This window comes from Anomaloglossus baeobatrachus, chromosome 8 (assembly GCF_048569485.1).
Source record: "Anomaloglossus baeobatrachus isolate aAnoBae1 chromosome 8, aAnoBae1.hap1, whole genome shotgun sequence".
Taxonomy (NCBI): Eukaryota; Metazoa; Chordata; class Amphibia; order Anura; family Aromobatidae; genus Anomaloglossus; species Anomaloglossus baeobatrachus.
In genome coordinates, this window is record NC_134360.1 from 7,545,038 (window position 1) to 7,567,687 (window position 22,650).

Sequence of the window (22,650 nt, forward strand, 5' to 3'; positions counted from 1 at the left end):
AATGGGGCACTGGCTCAGAATGGTGCACAGGCTCAGAATGGGGCACTGGCTCAGAATGGTGCGCAGCCTCAGAATGGTGCACAGACCTCACTATGGTGCACAGGCTCAGAATGGTGCACAGGCTCAGAATGGTGCACAGACCTCAATATGGTGCACAGGCTCAGAATGGTGTGCAGGGCTCAGAATGGTGCGCAGGCTCAGAATGGTGCACGGGGCTCAGAATGGGACACGGGCTCAGAATGGGGCACAGGGCTCAGAATGGGGCGCAGGGCTCAGAATGGTGCACAGGCTCAGAATGCTGCACAGACCTCAATATGGTGCACAGGCTCAGAATGGTGCGCAGGCTCAGAATGGTGCACAGACCTCAATATGGTGCACAGGCTCAGAATGGTGCACAGGCTCAGAATGGGGCACAGGCTCAGAATGGTGCACAGGCTCAGAATGGGGCACAGGCTCAGAATGGGGCACAGGGCTCAGAATGGGGCACAGGGCTCAGCATGGGGCACAGGCTCAGAATGGTGCACAGACCTCAATATGGTGCACAGGCTCAGAATGGTGCACAGAATGGTGCACAGGCTCAGAATGGTGCACTGGCTCAGAATGGTGCAGTGGCCTATGATCCTGTACACAGAGAGTAGAATGGGATGATAGACTTTCTATGATGCAGGAGCTCCGCACCACGCTGCAGAGTGTTTGTTTTGAGTGATCAGTTGGGGTCTCAGATCCAGGAACCTCAGCAATGAACTGTACATATTAGTAAGGTATGAGATTAAATAACAAATAAGGCAACAGCAGCCGCATTTCCCATTTACAGCACAATGTAGTGTGATTTGTGCCATGTTTGTCAGTGTCTTATAAATTGTAGAGATGAATTAGAGCCATGTGTCCCGGTGCGGAGCCGCAGTCACTGCTTGCAGCGATACTCATCAGGGGGCGCAGCCACAGGCTTATATCGCTGTGTTTTACCTTTTCCAGCAGGTACAGGGCACTGTCGGGATCGCTGCCGCAGCTTGCTAATAGATGGACGCCGGCCGTTGTGATCAGAGGCTCCTTCAGCTGCTCAATCCACGACCACATTAAATTGCTGAGGACAAAAGGGTTCCTCTCCGCGCAGATCCGGTCCCAGGCGGCTTCTCGAGTGTTCAGCTCTTTCTAATGGACGGGAGACAACGAAGATCAGATTATATCACTGCCGTAACCCGAAATATCCAAAAAGTGCGAAATCTGCAATGTGCCACGTGAAAACCGGCTCCGAGCGCGTCGTTCACCCGCAACAATACAAGGGAGAAAAATGGCAAATATTGACTATAAATAACATTTGTGGTCCTGACACTTTTACACAATAAAAAGATTAACAAACAAGAACTGCTATTAATATCTTTTAGATATAACTTTTTTAATTTTTCCGTTGATGGCGCTGAGTGAGAACTTGTTTTTTAGGAGGGGAGGATGAGTGACATTTTCATTTGTAGCACTTTCAGATAGAAAGGAATCTCTGAATTCTATTTTTTTCGCCGGCTAATTAAACAAAAAAGTTATCATTTTATATCTTCAGACTAAGGTATAGTAAAAAAAAAAATAAAAAAATAAAAATAAAAAAAATAAATATATATATTATTTTTTTTTTTTATTGCACCGACATAACGACATGAGGGTTTGTTATATCATTGATTGATAACATTCACTTTACCATATAATGTTCAAAAAAAAACCCAAACAAATGCTGTGAAATGGTGAAAAACCCAATTCTATTATTTTTGGGTTTCGTTATTACGCCGGTCAATCTATGGCGAGAGCAAACAGATACAATAGGCTTTTTATAGTTTTCTTTTTAGTTAAAAAAAATTCTGAAATTTATAGTAGATGAATTGGTTTATCCTCCTTTTTTGATACTTGTAACTGTTTTTCCTTTTATCAGTGACCCTGTGTTAAGGCTTTATTTTTTTGCATGGCATTTTTTAGAGGTGGCATTTTTTAGAGATGGAATTTTTTTTTTTAGAGGTGGCATTTTTTAGAGGTGGCATTTTGGGGCACTTCGTACATTTGGATCAGCTCCTCGCTCCATACACACCGATGTGATGAATATATTTGTCTCAGGTTGTTACATTTATTAAACAGGTTTTTTTGGTCCTGCGAGGGGATGTGATCTTTGCCTTCAGGTGTGAACGGTAACGTGCACACATCTGCATTACAGCTCTGTGCATGGACACCGGAGGTTAGGAATGAATTAAAGGGGTTGTACTAAGTTTGGAAGTTGAGATCTCCCCGATCTCTGGAGGTCTGACGTCTGGTGCCCCCACGATTCTGAGAAACGCCCAGTGTGAACGGAGCGGAGGTTGACCATGTGGACTGATCTTAATAAAACCGGCGTAGATAGGCGAGCAGATGATCTTTGGCAATCCCATGATGATCGACCACTTCTCCATTCATACAGGAGTCTTCAGAGCCCCGATTCTTGGGATCAGTGGTGGTCCCAGAGGTCAGACCTACTACGGATGGGGCATAACTTCCATATTTTCTATAAATCCATGAATATAGATGTATATAATGGCAGACGAGGACGTCCCACCAAGGTGACCTGTTTACCTGCCACACGATGACTTTTTCAGCTATCTCTTCCACATCATCACAGTCCAGATTTGCCAGGGCCTTGGCAGCTAGTGTTCTCCTGGCCTCCAGGTTTAGCTCAGACTGTAGGACAATCTGTGGGATGAATTCTGCCATCTCGCTAGATCCCAAATAAAATGACACTCTTGGAGACGCGACCTCTTCGTCCTGCTCGGAGACGTTCTCATCCTCCAGGACATTGCTGCTCCCACAGACACAGCTGCAGTCTGGAGTGTCCTGAGGAGTCAGGTTTGGCGCTGATAATTCGGAGTCCGATAATGATGTTTGGCCACTTAACGGTGAGGAAAATCCTAAGGAGAAAGTGCGGCTTCTTTGTATTTCCCTGGGTAATCTCCTGCGGTGGAACAGTGGAGAATTATCTCGTGGAGCATCAATGCTGCCAACTTTACTTTGACTCCAGAAGGAGAACGCCGAGGACACGCACGATTCGTTCTGAAGATTTGGCGTAGGGGTACGATGAGCATTCTCACTTCCAGACACAAAGCACTGCTTTATTCTCAACTGTTCACTCAACTTGCTCAAGAAAGTCATCTGTGAGGGTTCGGTCCACGGAGTCTCGCCTTGCTCTAGAAGGATTTCCGCCTTTGTCAGGTCAGAGTCGCTGTAACTCAAACGTTTCTTCAGATGGGACAAGGGCTGGAGACATTCTACGTTCCTCCTTTTCCACAATGGGTCAAACTCCTGTTCACTGGTCAATACCGAATCCTGAACCCCATAACAAGTTGCTGTGGTGGCTGAATGGGTCAACGAATCCACCATCCCAATATCACGGCCCAATACTTTATCGAGCTGCTCTGTGGAGAGCTGCGACACCGTCTTCTCTATTTCTGCCGACAGATCTGGGACGTCCAGTAGCTGCTCCTCCACCACCAGCCGGTTCTCTACCAAGTCTATCAATAATTTACATATCAGATGAATGATTTTTGGCACATATTTCAAGTGTCGTGCTTCATATCCGTGGAGTAAGTGCTGCTGTCGTATTAGGTACTGCGATAAGGTGACTGCATGGGCCTTAGGATCGCAGCAGGAGAAGACATTATGCAATGGGATGAGAAACTGGGTGAACTCCTGCACACACAGGAGCTGGACCCGGGTCTGAATCGCGTTGTGTCTCTTTGCACGTACGTAAAGGATGGCTTGATCTGCGGTCATCCGAGTGGCATATATTAGATAACAAGCGATTAACACACCTGGAAAATACACAATGAAGGGTTAGTGCCAAACACAGGTGGATGCGATGATGTCCACTATTGGGTGAAACGTGTCAGGACACACAACTTCATCATTGAACCAAAGATTTGCTTTCAGCCCCGTTGCCCCCGGTGTTTAACCTCCACCTCCCAGTGTATAACCTCCGGACCCCGGTGTATAACCTCCGAACCTTCGCCGCTGGTGTATAACCTCCGGTCCCCGGTGTAAAACCTCCAGCCCACCACCCCCGGTGTATAACCTCAGCCTCCCGGTGTATACCCTCCAAGCCTTCACCCCCGGTGTATAACCTCCAGCTCCCCGCCGCTGCCGTCCTCCAGCTGGGTAGAAGAAGGAATGTCATGAACCTGCTGCAGAAAGTCATATATCGCTGACTATCTGCAGCGGTCACCTGATGTCTGCAGCAAGAAGAGAACCACTGAAACCAGGAGTGTCAGGGGTCTGGCGGGGGAGGACGTGTTTCTTATATATTATTTCAGGATTCTCCTGGGTTCATTATTACAATGATTCTAAGTAGTGACAACCTGTTGAGTTTTAGGGTAACCTGATCACTACTTCAGACTGGAAGTAAGGTGTGAACCTGCGCCGATCTGAGCAGACGGCAGTGGCCGCAGACTGGAAGTAAGGTGTGAACCTGCGCCGATCTGAGCAGACGGCAGTGGCCGCAGATTGGAGGAGCTGAGCTATGACTTTATTTTACTCCTCTTCATCAGATACAAAGATGGAGGACGTCTGGTGACGCGCGCCTCCTCCTCCGGATCCTCTACTATCCCACAGTGCATGAATGAGCGATACGTGGACAGACCGGCACACACCGTATGTCTATACTATGCAGGAAATATAAGCATCTGGTGGAACCGATCAGAGCAAAGTGTGTAATGAATTCCTTGTGGAATCGGGGACGAGAATGATGAGATACAGAGTATCCGAGCTCGTAGAGAAGCACTGATAACAGTGTCCTGTGCTGCCCCCTGCTGGGAGATCAGCGAATCATCCAGCACCTGCTGAACCTTTACAGAACGACAGCAGAGATGAGCGAGTCCATGTGCAGGAGCGGGTCCAGATTGAAGCCCCAGACGTGAGCCCTGCGACCTCCTCCAACCTGCCAGATCCAGAGCCTTTACTGATCACATGGCCCGGTATGACGGCATCACTTTCAGCAGGATGCACACATGACATCATCACTGCAGCAGGATGCACACATGACATCATCACTGCAGCGGGATGCACACATGACATCATCACTGCAGCGGGATGCACACATGACATCATCACTGCAGCGGGATGCACACATGACATCATCACTGCAGCGGGATGCACACATGACATCATCACCGCAGCAGGATGCACACATGACATCATCACCGCAGCAGGCTGCACACATGACATCATCACCGCAGCAGGATGCACACATGACATCATCACCGCAGCAGGCTGCACACATGACATCATCACCTCAGCAGGATGCACACATGACATCATCACTGCAGCAGGATGCACACGACATCATCACTGCAGCAGGATACACACATGACATCATCACCGCAGCAGGATGCACACATGACATCATCACCGCAGCAGGATACACACATGACATCATCACCGCAGCAGGATGCACACATGACATCATCACCGCAGCGGGATGCACACATGACATCATCACTGCAGCGGAATGCACACATGACATCATCACTGCAGCGGGATGCACACATGACATCATCACTGCAGCGGAATGCACACATGACATCATCACTGCAGCGGCATGCACACATGACATCATCACTGCAGCAGGCTGCACACATAACATCATCACTGCAGCGGGATGCACACATGACATCATCACTGCAGCGGGATGCACACATGACATCATCACTGCAGCGGAATGCACACATGACATCATCACTGCAGCGGGATGCACACATGACATCATCACTGCCTGCTAATTAGAAGAGGCTCGCTCCTCTGAATGTTCTGCTTATCAGAATAGTCTCCAGAAGCAGGGAATAAACTGTGATGAAGGTTACTCTTATTAGCAGAGCACAATCATTGTAACATCACTGCAATCATCTGTACTCCACAGGAGTACTGTCTGATATCACTGCAGCTGACGGGAGGCAAATCAACTGGGAAAAAGCCGGCTCTTTGTAGCCGACCTCATGCAATGTTTTTTACATAAATGAAAACAAATCCCCTAATAAAGTTTTTTGCCGTTTCATAGCTTTTCATATTGGGCAAAACTATATATATAGAAAAGTTCATCATTTACTGGCCTCCATCATACCCCTTCTTTTTTTTTCTTACAAGGTCGGCCCCCCTGCCTTACCTGTGCGCCCCAGCCCCGCATGGCAGTGAATGGCCACTTTCCCCTCTTGTAAGGCAAATGACATAACCTTCACCATGTCGAGGATCGTTGTCAGGGAGGCGACGCCGTAATCCTTCCATCCGAAATTATAAAAATAGACTGAAAGAGAAGAAGATGTATAACTAGGCCAGAAAGGTGTAAGAATGATCCCCAGGCACGCGGGGGACACGGCTCTGACACCGCCGCCACGGTCTGCCCCCGCTACACGGGAATCTCTGTAACAAGGAGCCAAAGATGCGCGAAGAGCGTGTGTGACCCGCGACAATCAGCCCCAACAGCCCGTGAAAGTCTCCGGCAGAATCCTCCGAGCGTCCACTAATTTCTAACCAAAAATCACCAAAATCATCCACCAAAGGTCACACAAAGGTCACACAAAGGGGCCAACGTATATCGTGAGATAAAGCCTATGGAGTGTATGGAAACAATTGAACATGATGGAATTCTTTCGATATTTTTGCTGAATTCAGCGATTATATAAAAATCACCTTTTACTTTTCAAACAATTTTACGCCTGCAGACCTGTGTGATGGACGATCCCTTTAAATAGGACCTTTCATTGGATTTTTCAATCTAAACTGTTCCATGATTTTGGAAGTTTTTTTTTTTCTTCTGTGACCCTACGTCCCAATCTTATGCCCCAAAATGTCACTGCCTATAACAGATCAATAAAGGTCCGTGGAGCCTCTGTTAGGAGTCTCGGCACGGAAACCAGCCAGATATCCCTCCGGGAAAGGACCCAGCCAAGGGGTGGCTCTTTTTAGGAGACCACCATAACCACCATATTAAGTGGCCCTTTTAGTCAATATCCAACTCTTTGACGAGTTTAAAGATATGACAAGGGAAATACCAAGGCCAGGTATCCATCCACAGACAGCTGTTTCGGGGTATTGCCCCTCATCAGTGTGGAGTAGCATTCTGGCCAGGTGGGAGCAATGCCTAGTAGGCCAACAAGACAAAACAATCACTGATCTCGGGGAGACCAGCCAGAGAAAACACTGCCGGCAGCCAACGAGGGCGCTCAACACAGTGAAATCCTAGGTCTCGACACAGAAAATAGCCACATATCCCTCCTAGCTAGAATCCTACTCCACACTGATGAGGGGCAATACCCCGAAACAGCTGTCTGTGGATGGATACCTGGCCTTGGTATTTCCCTTGTCATATCTTTAAACTCGTCAAAGAGTTGGATATTGACTAAAAGGGCCACTTAATATGGTGGTTATGGTGGTCTCCTAAAAAGAGGCCCTCGTTGGCTGGGTCCTTCCCAGAGGGATATCTGGCTATTTTCTGTGTCGAGACTCCTAACAGAGGCTCCACGGACCTTTATTGAATGGCATACTTCCCAGGGGGCAATGCACCTAGGATTTCACTGTGTTGAGCGCCTTTGTTGGCTGCCGGCAGTATTTTGTCTGGCTGGTCTCCCCGAGATCAGTGATTGTTTTGTCTTGCTGCCTATAACAGAGGAGTAGAAGACAACAGCGCAGGTGTGGGAATTTAAATGACATGATAAAATATGGTCACTAATGAAATGTCAATAAAGACAAATGGGTGTGTTTAGGAATCTGCCATCCTGACTATTCAGCTGATAGCTCCTCCTCCTTGACTACAGGAAGCTAATTTGCATACAGTATTTAAAGTTCATGTATTCCAGCACTGATTATATAAAGGGACCGGTTTAGAAATGTAATGACCCCCTCTACAGCCTCTGCTGGTCCTTTCAGTGGGTAAGGTTGGTCAGTTACTGGTTAGAGGCAGTAGAAATCTGCTTATGTTATTGGGCTGTACAGGAAAGATGCCAAAGACACTTGGTCCTGTGACATCACCCAGAGCTCTGCTCCCATTGACTGCAGCTGCTCCTCGCAGGCTCCCAGCTCTGCCCTCCAGGAGCCGTTGGTTTGGTAACTTCTGTCCTGTCACACAACGTTACCAGTATATTTCAGAGGATTACTCCGGCTTGTAAATACACAGATTACAGTTACGGATACAGATGACTGGAGCACGGTGGATATAAGAGGAAGTAAAGGTCATATTCAGAAAGTCTAAGGCGGGCTTTGCACATTACGACATCGCAAGCCGATGCTGCGATGTCGCACGCGATAGTCCCCGCCCCCATCGCAGGTACGATATCTTGTGATAGCTGCCATAGCGAACATTATCACTACGCCAGCTTCACACGCACATACGTGTCCTGCGACGTCGCTCTGGCCGGCGACCCGCCTCCTTCCTAAGGGGGCGGGTCGTACAACGTCACAGCGACGTCACACGGCAGGCGGCCAATCAAAGCGGAGGGGCGGAGATGAGCAGGATGTAAACATCCCGCCCACCTTCTTCCTTCCGTATAGCCGGCGGCGGCAGGTAAGGAGATGTTCCTCGCTCCTGCGGCTTCATTCACAGCGATGTGCGCTGCCGCAGGAACGAGAAACAACATCGTACCTGTCGCGGCAGCGTAATTATGGAAATGTCGGAGCCTGCACCGATGATACGATAACGACACTTTTACATATTTTTTATTTTAAAAAAATTTTGGTTCAAACAAAACAAATTGTTCACACAGTAAAACTTAACAACAATTAGTCAAATTCCAATCTAAAGTTAAATTAACATTCAATTTTTGAAATAGAAAAAGTGGAGCACGGGAAAGGGGGAAAACAAAAAAAAAAAAAGAGGGGGGGGGGAAAGTGAAAGGTTATATGATTAAAGAAAAAAAAAAAAAAAAAAAAAAAAAAAAAAAAAAAAAAAAAAAAAGTAAACTAGAGTTATAGTAGAGTTTTGGCTGAAAATTTAAACTGAATCTCTTAACACATAAATTGCTAAACGTAACTATTAGAATAAAAAGACGGAGAATATAATTAAATCATTTTTACAGCTAGTAGCTACACTAACTCAAGGATTTAATATAATAAGATTGGGATTGAACTTCTTTGACCAAAGATTCCATCTCACCGAGTACTTATCATATAATCTATCTTTCAAAGCAAACTTAAATTCGTAAAGATTGTGAGAGGAAATTCTTTCTATTACTTCATGTATAGATGGAATAATAGTATTTCTCCAGTTGGCAGCGAGGAGATTTTTAATCACTTGTATGATATGACAGGTAATATGTCTATAATTTAAGTTAAGTTCATCTATCCCGATTGATAGCAGAACTAATTCCGCAGAGAGACTAATTTCAGATGAGGTTACATTATGGAGGAGAATTTCTGTATCTCTCCACAATTCCTTTAGTTTTGGACAACTCCAAAAAATATGACTGGTAGTACCTCTCTCTCCACATTCTCTCCAACACAAATCAGAATTTTGAGAAGAGAATCTATGTAGTTTTTGTGGGGTATAATACCACTCAACCAGAATCTTATAATAAGATTCTTGTATGGATATACAGGTAGACATCGAGTATGTATAGGTTAATGCAGATTTCCATTTGTTAGATTGAAATGTTGTATTCAATTGTTTTTCCCAAGATTCCATATATTTCAATTTCTTAAATGTATAGTCATCATTAAAAATTGAATATATGTTTCTGGTATTCCATAAACCTATGTTTAATGGGTTGTTTAGTAAGTCTATGATGATGGTGGGTAATTTTTTTGATAAAAGATATGTTTCTTGCAGAAACTCCCATATACGAGTCCATTTATATTTCTCTGATATTGGTAGATTGTATTTTATAAGTAATATGTCAAAAGGAATAATATCTTTATTACTTACAATATCGTCAAGGAAAAGTATACCACATCTTTTCCAATTTAATAATTTAATTCTTGGTATCATCAGTTCCACAGTATCTATCGAGATGTTTTTTAAACTTGTCATCGAGACCTTTTGTGCTAATAAACAGTTTAGCAGAGTTCTCCAAGCTTTTATCTCTGCATTATTAGTTGGGTTTCTTGGCAATTTTTTATTTGTTCTAAGCAGATAAGCTAAGAGTAAGTCTTTTTTATTTTTATTCCAGGTGGTGGATTTTTCAAGAGACATCCAACTGTTGTCAAGGTTCTCTAATAGTGTAAACTGAGTTTGTTTTACTAGGTTGCTTAGGTAATAGGATTGTATATTAGGCACACCCAGGCCACCTTTCAGTTTGTGTTTAAATAGTATGGTTTTAGAGGTTCTAGGCTTTTTGCTTTGCCAGACAAACTTTTGTAATTGAGATTGAATTTTTCCTAACCACTTATTGGGGATATTAAGGGGTAAACATCTAAAGGTATATAGAATTTTTGGCAAAATAATACTTTTGTATGATGATATTTTCCCAAACCATGAGGTCTTTTCTATTTTTAAAGCTTTCAGGACATTGTCCAGAGCAGCAAGAAGGTGTTTCATGTTAGAGGGTATAATTTTATTTAAATTATCAGAAAGCAATATACCTAAATAAGGTACACTACCTTCCCCCCAGGAATAGTTAAATTCTTTATTGATAGCATCTTTTAGGCTGTCATCTAAATTGAAACTAAGAATTTGTGACTTAAGTTTATTAATTTTGTAGTAGGAGATATTATTAAATTCCTGTAAGGCCTTTTCAATATTTCTTAGAGATTCTAACGGATCTGTGATTGATAAAATAATATCATCCGCATAAAGGGTCAGTTTATACTGTTTCCAATTAGTATTAATTCCCTTAATTCTATTTTCCATTCTAATATACTCTGCTAGAGGCTCCATAAGTAAGGCGAACAGAAGTGGCGATAGTGGGCAGCCCTGTCTTGTACCATTAGTAATAGGAAATTTTCTCGAAATATAATTATTAACGTAAATTTGAGCTGAGGGTTTGGAGTAAAGAAGGGATATGAGATTTTTAATTTGCCCTATGAATCCAAATTTTTCCAAAGTTGCATCCAAGTAGCCCCAATGGATTCTATCAAATGCCTTCTCTGCATCTAATGCAAGAAACAGAGAAGGAACTTTTTCTTTGTTAATATGGTCAATTAGATTGATCAGTTTTCTAGTAGCATCCGAAGCCTGTCTCTTTTTGATAAACCCAACTTGGTCCATATTAATTATTTCTGGGATTATAGTTTGGATTCTATTTGCAATTAATTTTGAAATAATTTTCGTGTCCGTATTTATAAGCGAAATTGGCCTATAGTTCGAAACGTCCATAGGATCTTTCTTTGATTTCAACAGCATAATTATATTTGCCCCTAACATTTCCTCGGGAATATCATTTGATGATAATATATAATTATTAAGATTGGTTAGGTGGGGTATTAAAATGTTTTGAAATGTTGTGTAATATTCATTATTTAGGCCATCGGGGCCAGGAGATTTTTCATTTTTTAAATTTTTAATAATGGTCTCTATTTCTTTATTTGTGATGGGCCTGTTCAGAACCTCTAAATCATTTTCTTCAATTTTAGGTAAATTAACTTTATCTAGAAAAGAATTAATTAACGATTGCGAAGGTTGCGTTTGTAAAGTACAGTCTTTTAGATTATATAAGTCATGGTAGTAGTCAGCGAATGCCTCTGCAATATCTTTTGGATGTTTGCATAGCTGACCATGCTTATTGTTTACAGCTATAATTCTGTTTCTAACTCTTTGCTGTTTTATCCTTGACATCATAAATTTAGTTGGCTTATTGTTTGAATGATACATATTAGTTTTACTGAAGTTTATAACTCTCGATAACGACACTTTTGCGCTCGTTAATCGTATCATCTAGGATTTACACACTACGATGCCGAAAGTGACGCCGGATGTGCGTCACTTTCGATTTGACCCCACCGCCATCGCACGTGCGATGTGTGCAAAGCCGCCCTAAGTGTCCTCGAACATCTGCAGTGACCCAGCAGGAAACTTACTTTCCAATTATTTCTAACAAGAAGCGTAGGAAAGGAGCGGAGCGTCTCACATCGCGGAGCGTCTCACACCACGGAGCGTCTCACACCGCGGAGCGTCTCACACCGCGGAGCATGTTACACCGCGGAGTGTCTTACATCGCAGAGCGTCTCACACCACGGAGCGTCTCACACCGCGGAGCGTCTTACATCGCGGAGCATGTTACACCGCGGAGCGCGCCACACTGCCCAGCAGCACAAATAGAAGTGGATTCATAATTAATGAGAAGAAGGAAAAGCCTCACCTTCAGCTTCCATAAAGGCCTCTGGGAGATAGGTGAAGCCACTCTCCTGCTCCAGAGCATTCCCGCAGCTCGCATGCTCCCCGGGACGCTGCAGGTTAATTACGGTTTTAATTCCGCAGCTTTGGAAGTAAAGAAGAAATAGGAAGCTATATATTATCTCTGACACCGGGCGGCGGCGGCAAACACGGCAAATTATCAGATCTATCAGCAAATGATGGCGGAACAGAAAGAGGTGCAACTAATACTGCAATAGGAGGGATTTTCATGTTTCATGGTGATTATTGCTTTTTTTATCTAGTTTTTGTTTTTTGATTCTTCTACGGCTGGAGCGGAGCTTCACCGGCAGAGTCAGATGCTGATTGTATGATAGTCACCTCTGGAACTGCTTGATGACGTTATACTTTTCCAGAATCTCCGTGGATGGTCTCGCCATTGCCAGAATGTTGTCAGTGATCCTGAAATAGGAAGAACGTCAGGTTGGGGATTCTTTTCTCTATTTAATACTCAGTTAAAAATGTAATTTTTTTAATCAATAGCACAATGCCGTTCCCCCGCGCCTGTAACTTGTTTTGAAAATAAAAAACAAACAAGCTGTTGCCTTACCCACCCTCCCTGGGTCCAGCACTGCTGTCAGTGTCTGTTACCGTCATCATTGATTACGTCATGTCACCAGCGCTGCAGACAATCAGTGAGCTCATGCAGTCACCTCGGGCAGAGCCGCTGAGCTCACTGATTGGCTGCAGTGCTGGAAATGTGACATCATCACTGCAGACCATAAAAGACACCAAAAGAAGTGGAGGAGACGCAGCGCCGGACCCGGGGATGTTGAGTAAAGCACAATATGTTTGGTTTTTCAAACTAACTGCGCCAGAGTGAGAGGGAATTTTCAGTTTCTGGTTTTAAAGGATTGTTCCTAACACTGAAAGGGATAATTTGCAGATTGCTGGGGGTCTCCAGGGACCCTGGATCCCTCGGGATCGTGCAAGTCCACCATTGCTCTATTGCTATTTAATAATGCATGCAGTTTAAGAACTCTGATGCTGGATTTTAGTTAGAGGGGTTGTTCCCCCAATGAACCTGACTTTTGATCACATAAGGGTCTGGGATCCCCTGCAGTGAAACAGGATCTCTGTGCGGTGATTCAGCATGGCCGCCGTCATCTATTTCAGGCTGCAACCCATCCGAGGTATGAGGACAGTTTCCAGCAGAGCGCGGAGCATTAGAGCTCGGCATCCTTTCTTCCTCCGGCTTCGGGTCTCGTTGTAATCCGGTCAGGATGAGCGCGCAGGTAAATTATACTCATTCACAAGGAAATAATAACCCAGACACAGAGCTACCACGCTGCATTTATAAGGCTGCACCACATCCTCATGTGTTATGGGTTGCAGTTCGAAATAGGTGACGGCGGCAATGTTGGATTACTTTCTGTTGAACCCATGTCATAAAGTTTGTATGAGGAAAAGAGTGAAAATATTAAAATGTCCCTGCAGCGCCACCACAAGGTGAATGAAGTATTACAGATCTGCAATGATATCATCTGACCATACGTGACTGTGCCAGGGCCTCCATTATAGGAGACGGTCCTTCTATCTCTTCTCACTGTCGGATGCATGAGGATCTTAAACAGAAGATCCACCGATGTAAACTGAAAAATCCCTTACATGATATTTGCAAATTGCTTTCCCTAAATCAAAACACCCCTATAAATTAGCCAAAAATATCCCATAAAAAGGGTGAAAAAACAAAATCTGTTTAGTAGCCAATGAAAATAATGAGGGATTTTCATGGCAAGATCTACGTAAGAACACAGATCCCATGACCTTAGCGTGCCCCCGCCGTCTCACCAGGAGGAGTACAGCCCCTTGATGACCTGCTCCTCGTCGCTCCACCGCGCCGGGTTTTCATATTTACACGCACGACCTCCACAAGTCATGGAGCACTGCATGTGGCCGGGGATGACGTGCCGCAGACGCTCCCCCACCTTGGTGTATTTTGATGTCGGACGTCTTGCGCTTCCTAGATCAAGAAAACAAAGAAAAGTGGATCCTTCATTAGGACATTAATTGGGAAACTGAAAAGAGCGAAAGAGTCTCCAGTCATTATACGTGTTCTGCCCAATCAGTGTCCATGAGACACATTATCAGAACCAATGAGGAAGGAGAATATAAAGGAGTATATAGAGGAGTATATAGAGGCGTATATAATGGAGTATATAGAGGAGTATACAGAGGAGTATATAGAGGAGTATATAATGGAGTATATAAAGGAGTATATAATGGAGTATATATGGAGTATATAAAGGAGTATATATGGAGTATATAAGGGAGTATATATGGAGTATATAAAGGAGTATATAATGGACTATATAATGGAGTATATAAAGGAGTATATAGAGGAGTATATAGAGGCGTATATAATGGAGTATATAAAGGAGTATATAATGGAGTATATAGAGGAGTATACAGAGGAGTATATAGAGGAGTATATAATGGAGTATATAAAGGAGTATATATGGAGTATATATAGGAGTATATATGGAGTATATAAAGGAGTATATAATGGAGTATATATGGAGTATATAAAGGAGTATATATGGAGTATATAAGGGAGTATATATGGAGTATATAAAGGAGTATATAATGGACTATATAATGGAGTATATAAAGGAGTATATATTGAGTATATAAAGGAGTATATATGGAGTATATAAAGGAGTATATAAAGGAGTATATAAAGGAGTATATATGGAGTATCTAATGGAGTATATAATGGAGTGTATATATGGAGTATATATGGAATATATAAAGGAGTATACATGGAATATATATGGAGTATATCATGGAGTATATATGGAGTATCTAATGGAGTATATAATGGAGTATATAAAGGAGTATATATGGAGTATATATGGAGTATATAAAGGAGTATATATGGAGTATATATAGAGTATATCATGGAGTATATCATGGAGTATCTATTGGAGTATATAAAGGAGTATATATGGAGTATATATGGAGTATATAAAGGAGTATATAATGGAGTATATATGGAGTATATAATGGAGTGTATATGGAGTACATAAAGGAGTATATATGGAGTACATAAAGGAGTATATATGGAGTATATAAAGGAGTATATATGGAGTACATAAAGGAGTATATATGGAGTATATAAAGGAGTATATATGGAGAATATAAAGGAGTATATAATGGAGTATATATGGAGTATATAATGGAGTATATATGGAGTACATAAAGGAGTATATATGGAGTACATAAAGGAGTATATATGGAGTACATAAAGGAGTATATATGGAGTACATAAATGAGTATATATGGAGTAAATAAAGGAGTATATATGGAGTATATATGAAGTATATAATGGAGTATATATGAAGTATATAAAGGACTATATATGGAGTATATATGGAGTATATAAGGGAGTATATATGGAGTATATAAAGGAGTATATAATGGAGTATATATGGAGTATATAATGGAGTATATATGGAGTATATATGGAGTATATAAAGGAGTATATAAGGAGTATATAATGGAGTATATAAAGGAGTATATATGGAGTATATATGGAGTATATATGGAGTATATAATGGAGTATATATGGAGTATATAAAGGAGTATATATGGAGTATATATGGAGTATATAATGGAGTATATATGGAGTATATGAAGGAGTATATATGGAGTATATATGGAGTACATAAAGGAGTATATATGGAGTATATGAAGGAGTATATATGGAGTACATAAAGGAGTATATATGGAGTATATATGGAGTATATATGGAGTATATAATGGAGTATATATGGAGTATATAAAGGAGTATATATGGAGTATATATGGAGTATATAATGGAGTATATATGGAGTATATGAAGGAGTATATATGGAGTATATATGGAGTACATAAAGGAGTATATATGGAGTATATGAAGGAGTATATATGGAGTACATAAAGGAGTATATATGGAGTATATGAAGGAGTATATATGGAGTATATATGGAATACATAAAGGAGTATATATGGAGTATATAATGGAGTATATATGGAGTATATAATGGAGTATATATGGAGTATATAAAGGAGTATATATGGAGTATATAATGGAGTATATATGGAGTATATAATGGAGTATATATGGAGTATATAAAGGAGTATATATGGAGTATATAATGGAGTATATATGGAGTATATAATGGAGTATATATGGAGTATATAAAGGAGTATATATGGAGTATATAATGGAGTATATATGGAGTATATAATGGAGTATATATGGAGTATATAAAGGAGTATATATGGAGTATATATGGAGTACACGGGGCTGATTCATTATTGCACCTGATCTTCGTCTGTTTTTGGTGTTTTTCCTCTATCTCTTTTGTCATTTGTGGAGTGGAGGTGTTGGATTTGCAGATGTTTTCGGCTGATTCCTGTGCTGTTGGTGCACATGTCCTCCCTCCCCCCATAGGAGTTATTTTATGTATTCAACAGAACCTGAAACTTTCTCTTGCAGAGCCGGGTACAGACACAATTGGTGCAGGCACGGGGCTGGGTACAGACACAATTGGTGCAGGCACGGGGCTGGGTACAGACACAATTGGCGCAGGCACGGGGCTGGGTACAGACACAATTGGCGCAGGCACGGGGCTGGGTACAGACACAATTGGCGCAGGCACGGGGCCGAGTACAGACACAATTGGTGCAGGCACGGGGCCGGGTACAGACACAATTGGTGCAGGCACGGGGGCCGAGTACAGACACAATTGGTGTAGGCACGGGGCCGAGTACAGACACAATTGGCGCAGGCACGGGGCCAGGTACAGACACAATTGGCGCAGGCACGGGGCCGGGTACAGACACAATTGGCGCAGGCACGGGGCCGGGTACAGACACAATTGGTGCAGGCACGGGGCCGGGTACAGACACAATTGGCGCAGGCACGGGGCCGGGTACAGACACAATTGGCGCAGGCACGGGGCCAGGTACAGACACAATTGGTGCAGGCACGGAGCCGGGTACCGACACAATTGGCGCAGGCACGGGGCTGGGTACAGACACAATTGGCGCAGGCACGGGGCCGGGTACAGACACAATTGGTGCAGGCACAGGGCCGGGTACAGACACAATTGGCGCAGGCGCATACAGACACAATTGGCGCAGGCACGGGGCCGGGTACAGACACAATTGGCGCAGGCACGGGGCCGGGTACAGACACAATTGGCGCAGGCACGGGGCCGGGTACAGACACAATTGGTGCAGGCACGGGGCCGGGTACAGACACAATTGGCGCAGGCACGGGGCCGGGTACAGACACAATTGGCGCAGGCACGGGGCCGGGTACAGACACAATTGGTGCAGGCACGGGGCCGGGTACAGACACAATTGGCGCAGGCACGGGGCCGGGTACAGACACAATTGGTGCAGGCACGGGGCCGGGTACAGACACAATTGGCGCAGGCACGGGGCCGGGTACAGACACAATTGGCGCAGGCACGGGGCCGGGTACAGACACAATTGGCGCAGGCACGGGGACGGGTACAGACACAATTGGCGCAGGCACAGGGACGGGTACAGACACAATTGGTGCAGGCACCGGGCTGGGTACAGACACAATTGGTGCAGGCACGGGGCTGGCTACAGACACAATTGGCGCAGGCACGGGGCCGGGTACAGACACAATTGGCGCAGGCACGGGGACGGGTACAGACACAATTGGCGCAGGCACGGGGCCGGGTACAGACACAATTGGTGCAGGCACCGGGCTGGGTACAGACACAATTGGTGCAGGCACGGGGCTGGCTACAGACACAATTGGCGCAGGCACAGGGCTGGGTACAGACACAATTGGCGCAGGCACGGGGCCGGGTACAGACACAATTGGCACAGGCACGGGGCCGGGTACAGACACAATTGGTGCAGGCACGGGGCCGGGTACAGACACAATTGGTGCAGGCACGGGGCCGGGTACAGACACAATTGGTGCAGGCACGGGGCCGGGTACAGACACAATTGGTGCAGGCACGGGGCCGGGTACAGACACAATTGGTGCAGGCACGGGGACGGGTACAGACACAATTGGCGCAGGCACAGGGACGGGTACAGACACAATTGGTGCAGGCACCGGGCTGGGTACAGACACAATTGGTGCAGGCACGGGGCTGGCTACAGACACAATTGGCGCAGGCACGGGGCCGGGTACAGACACAATTGGCGCAGGCACGGGGACGGGTACAGACACAATTGGCGCAGGCACGGGGCCGGGTACAGACACAATTGGTGCAGGCACCGGGCTGGGTACAGACACAATTGGTGCAGGCACGGGGCTGGCTACAGACACAATTGGCGCAGGCACAGGGCTGGGTACAGACACAATTGGCGCAGGCACGGGGCCGGGTACAGACACAATTGGCACAGGCACGGGGCCGGGTACAGACACAATTGGTGCAGGCACGGGGCCGGGTACAGACACAATTGGTGCAGGCACGGGGCCGGGTACAGACACAATTGGTGCAGGCACGGGGCCGGGTACAGACACAATTGGTGCAGGCACGGGGCCGGGTACAGACACAATTGGTGCAGGCACGGGGACGGGTACAGACACAATTGGCGCAGGCACAGGGACGGGTACAGACACAATTGGTGCAGGCACCGGGCTGGGTACAGACACAATTGGTGCAGGCACGGGGCTGGCTACAGACACAATTGGCGCAGGCACGGGGCCGGGTACAGACACAATTGGCGCAGGCACGGGGACGGGTACAGACACAATTGGCGCAGGCACGGGGACGGGTACAGACACAATTGGTGCAGGCACGGGGCCGGGTACAGACACAATTGGTGCAGGCACGGGGCCGGGTACAGACACAATTGGTGCAGGCACGGGGCCGGGTACAGACACAATTGGCGCAGGCACGGGGCTAGGTACAGACACAATTGGCGCAGGCACGGGGCCGGGTTATAGCGTTCCTCACATGACAGGTTCATTTCTGGTGGGATTCTCCTTGGATATAAGACGCGTACCTGACGTCATTGCCGCCTGCTGCTGCGCGCTGCTCGCCGCGGTACAACACAGCAGATCATTCTGGATCACGATCCCTGACGCCATCGCAGCCACTGAAAAACAGGAAAATAAAACCTCAGAACAATGTGTAATGAACAGAACTGACATCCACAGTCCGCGAATTCCAAGATGGCCAAAGCTCTCGTTACATGACCTCAGGACAACGTACGCGGCTGATGAGTTCAGGCCGGAGACCCACGGCCGGTGCAGGCATCGCGCTCCTACTACAACGTTTTATATTTCCATGAAACCTTTATGCAAAGAATCAGAACAAATCCTGCAGTCACTGCCCCGCTGTGCAGATGCTGCTGCAAAACACGAAACGCAGATCTTCAGGATCTGAAAAGAGACAATCTCAAAACACATGGGGCCAAGAATCAGGGACTCCTGCCATCAGCTTCATTACCCGGGCTCTGCGGACGGAAGGACAATGGCAAACTGGAGAACTGGGGGGCCGGAGAACTGGGGGGCCGGAGAACTGGGGGGGCCGGAGAACTGGGGGGCCGGAGAACTGGGGGGCCGGAGAACTAAGGGGCTGGAGAACTGGGGGGCTGGAGAACTGGGGGGCCGGAGAACTGGGGGGCCGGAGAACTAAGGGGCCGGAGAACTGGGGGGCCGGAGAACTGGGGGGCCGGAGAACTGGGGGGCCGGAGAACTGGGGGGCCGGAGAACTAAGGGGCCGGAGAACTGGGGGGGCCGGAGAACTGGGGGGCCGGAGAACTAAGGGGCGGGAGAACTAAGGGGCGGGAGAACTGGGGGGCGGGAGAACTGGGGGGCCAGAGAACTAAGGGCCCGGAGAACTGGGGGGCCGGAGAACTGGGGGGCTGGAGAACTGCGGGGGCTGGAGAACTGGGGGGCCAGAGAACTAAGGGGCGGGAGAACTGGGGAGCCGGAGAACTGGTGGGCCAGAGAACTGAGGGGCCGGAAAACTGGGGGGCCGGAGAACTGGGGGGCCGGAGAACTGGGGGGCCGGAGAACTGGGGGGGCTGGAGAACTGGTGGGCCGGAAAACTAAGGGGCGGGAGAACTGGGGAGCCGGAGAACTGAGGGGCTGGAGCACTGGTGGGCTGGAGAACTGAGGGGCTGCTGAACTGGTGGGCCAGAGAACTGGTGGGGCGGAGAACTGGGGGGCCGGAGAACTGGGGGGATGGAAAACTGGGGGGATGGAGAACTGGTGGGTTGGAGAACTGAGGGGCTGAAGAATTGAGGGGCTGGAGAACTGGGGGGATGGAGAACTGAGGGGCTGGAGAACTGGGGGGCTGGAGAACTGGGGGGCTGGAGAACTGGGGGGCTGGAGAACTAGGGGGCTGGAGAACTGGGGGGCTGGAGAACTGGGGGGCTGAAGAACTGGGGGGGTGGAGAACTGAGGGGGTGGAGAACTGAGGGGGTGGAGAACTGGGGGGCTGGAGAACTGGGGGGCTGGAGAACTGAGGGGGCGGAGAACTGAGGGGGTGGAGAACTGGGGGGCTGGAGAACTGAGGGGGCGGAGAACTGAGGGGGCGGAGAACTGAGGGGGTGGAGAACTGAGGGGGTGGAGAACTGAGGGGATGGAGAACTGGGGGGCTGCTGAACTGAGGGGGAGGAGAACTGAGGGGCTGGAGAACTGGGGGATGGAGAACTGGGGGATGGAGAACTGGGGGGATGGAGAACTGGGGGGATGGAGAATTGGGGGGATGGAGAACTGAGGGGCCGGAAAACTGGGGGGGTGGAGAACTGAGGGGCTGGAGAACTGAGAGGGTGGAGAACTGAGGGGGCGGAGAACTGAGGGGGTGGAGAACTGAGGGGGTGGAGAACTGAGGGGGTGGAGAACTGGGGGGCTGGAGAACTGAGGGGGTGGAGAACTGAGGGGGTGGAGAACTGAGGGGCTGGAGAACTGGGGGGATGGAGAACTGAGGGGCTGGAGAGCTGGAGGGCTGGAGAACTGGCGGGCTGGAGAACATATGGAGCTGATCTTCTGCACCCAGAAGCGGACACTACACAATGTACGGAGCAGCGCTGTTCTGACTCTTTAGGCTATGTGCACACTATGACAATTTTGCACTTATCCAAAACGCTGCGTTTTTGGCAGTAAAAAACTCACTAAAACGCACCCGCAGCAAAATGGAGCAGTAAAAACGCACTGTGTTTTACCGCGGTCTTTGCTGCGTTTTTGATCACTGCATTTTGCTGCATTTTTCCAATGCATCACATGGGTGAAAAATGCAATAAAATGCAGGAAAAAATTGACATGACCATTTTATTTTTTTAGCTCATAAAAGCAGCTAAAAAAAAAAAGTTGTGCGCGGACAGCAAAAATGAAAAGTCATAGACTTTGCTGGAGAAGCAAAATCATGCAGTTTTGAGTCCAAAAACGCACCCGAAAAGCGCGCAAAAACGCACCCGAAAAAAATGCTGAGTGCGCACATAGCCTTGTACCGATTACCTTCCATTGTTACCTGGGCAGATAGCAGCTGGTCAGTGGGGAGCCAGGGGTCAGACCCCACTGATCTGATACTGATCTGTGGATAGCAGAACAGGGGTTTGTTTTCCTCTTTTTTCTTATTTTATGAAAAAACAAACGCTAAAACGTAACCTTTAGCAGGTGCTCATTAAGAAGTGATAAAGGGTCACTGATTAAAATCATGAAATTAAAAAATAACACACATGATTCTTGGTCACTAAGATGAAACGGACGCATACCAGATGTGAGGCTCACACAATTCCCATACACTATACCGCCATATATTCTGGCAGGATAAGGTCCAAAGCCTCGCCTGTAGAGGAACCGCCCCAGGAGGAGGATTTGGATGTCTCCAAATGGGACAAAAGATACAAACCTGCTTTAAAAGTGCAGCACTTTTGATTGTCCGGTTTCGGAGGACGCGTGCGTCCGTTGGGCACTTATTTACATGCGTAACGTATAATTGGCTCATAGGCTCATAGGCCTAGGGAATATATATCATTAGTATCAAACAGATTATTCCCAAATATTATTTTATTTATAAAAATGCAAAAAATCCACACCTACAGTGAAATTGGTCACAGTACAGATCAAGTCTTGATTGTCAAAGACAAGGTTCACATATACATAGAACAAACTTTAGTAACTGTAAAACGGCAGGGGTTATTTATAGAGCTACCTGCAGCTGTCCCCTTGACTATGTGGGAAAAACCATACGAGAATTTCGGAGAAGGGTGGGGGAACACCTATCCGACATACGAAATGAACGAGACACTCCAATCTCCCGGCATATAAATACTATACATCAGGGGGATATTAAACATATTCGATTCTCTGTATTGGAAGT

At 46.2% G+C, this 22,650-nt stretch overlaps 1 protein-coding gene across 2 annotated transcripts in view; it reads right to left on the bottom strand.

The window, feature by feature from the left end:
* The window catches only part of PTPDC1 (protein tyrosine phosphatase domain containing 1), a 71,552-nt gene that overhangs the window by 8,330 nt on the left and 40,572 nt on the right, over window positions 1-22,650 (bottom strand). For both annotated transcript variants that reach the window (XM_075321272.1, XM_075321271.1), the window contains exons 2-8: window positions 19,325-19,417; window positions 14,126-14,297; window positions 12,656-12,736; window positions 12,282-12,400; window positions 6,161-6,298; window positions 2,587-3,818; window positions 967-1,152 (exon numbers count right to left, since the gene is read on the bottom strand). In XM_075321272.1, coding sequence (XP_075177387.1) covers window positions 967-1,152; window positions 2,587-3,818; window positions 6,161-6,298; window positions 12,282-12,400; window positions 12,656-12,736; window positions 14,126-14,297; window positions 19,325-19,409 — 2,013 coding nt within the window. In that variant the 5' untranslated portion in view covers window positions 19,410-19,417. The remainder of the gene's footprint in view (window positions 1-966; window positions 1,153-2,586; window positions 3,819-6,160; window positions 6,299-12,281; window positions 12,401-12,655; window positions 12,737-14,125; window positions 14,298-19,324; window positions 19,418-22,650) is intronic.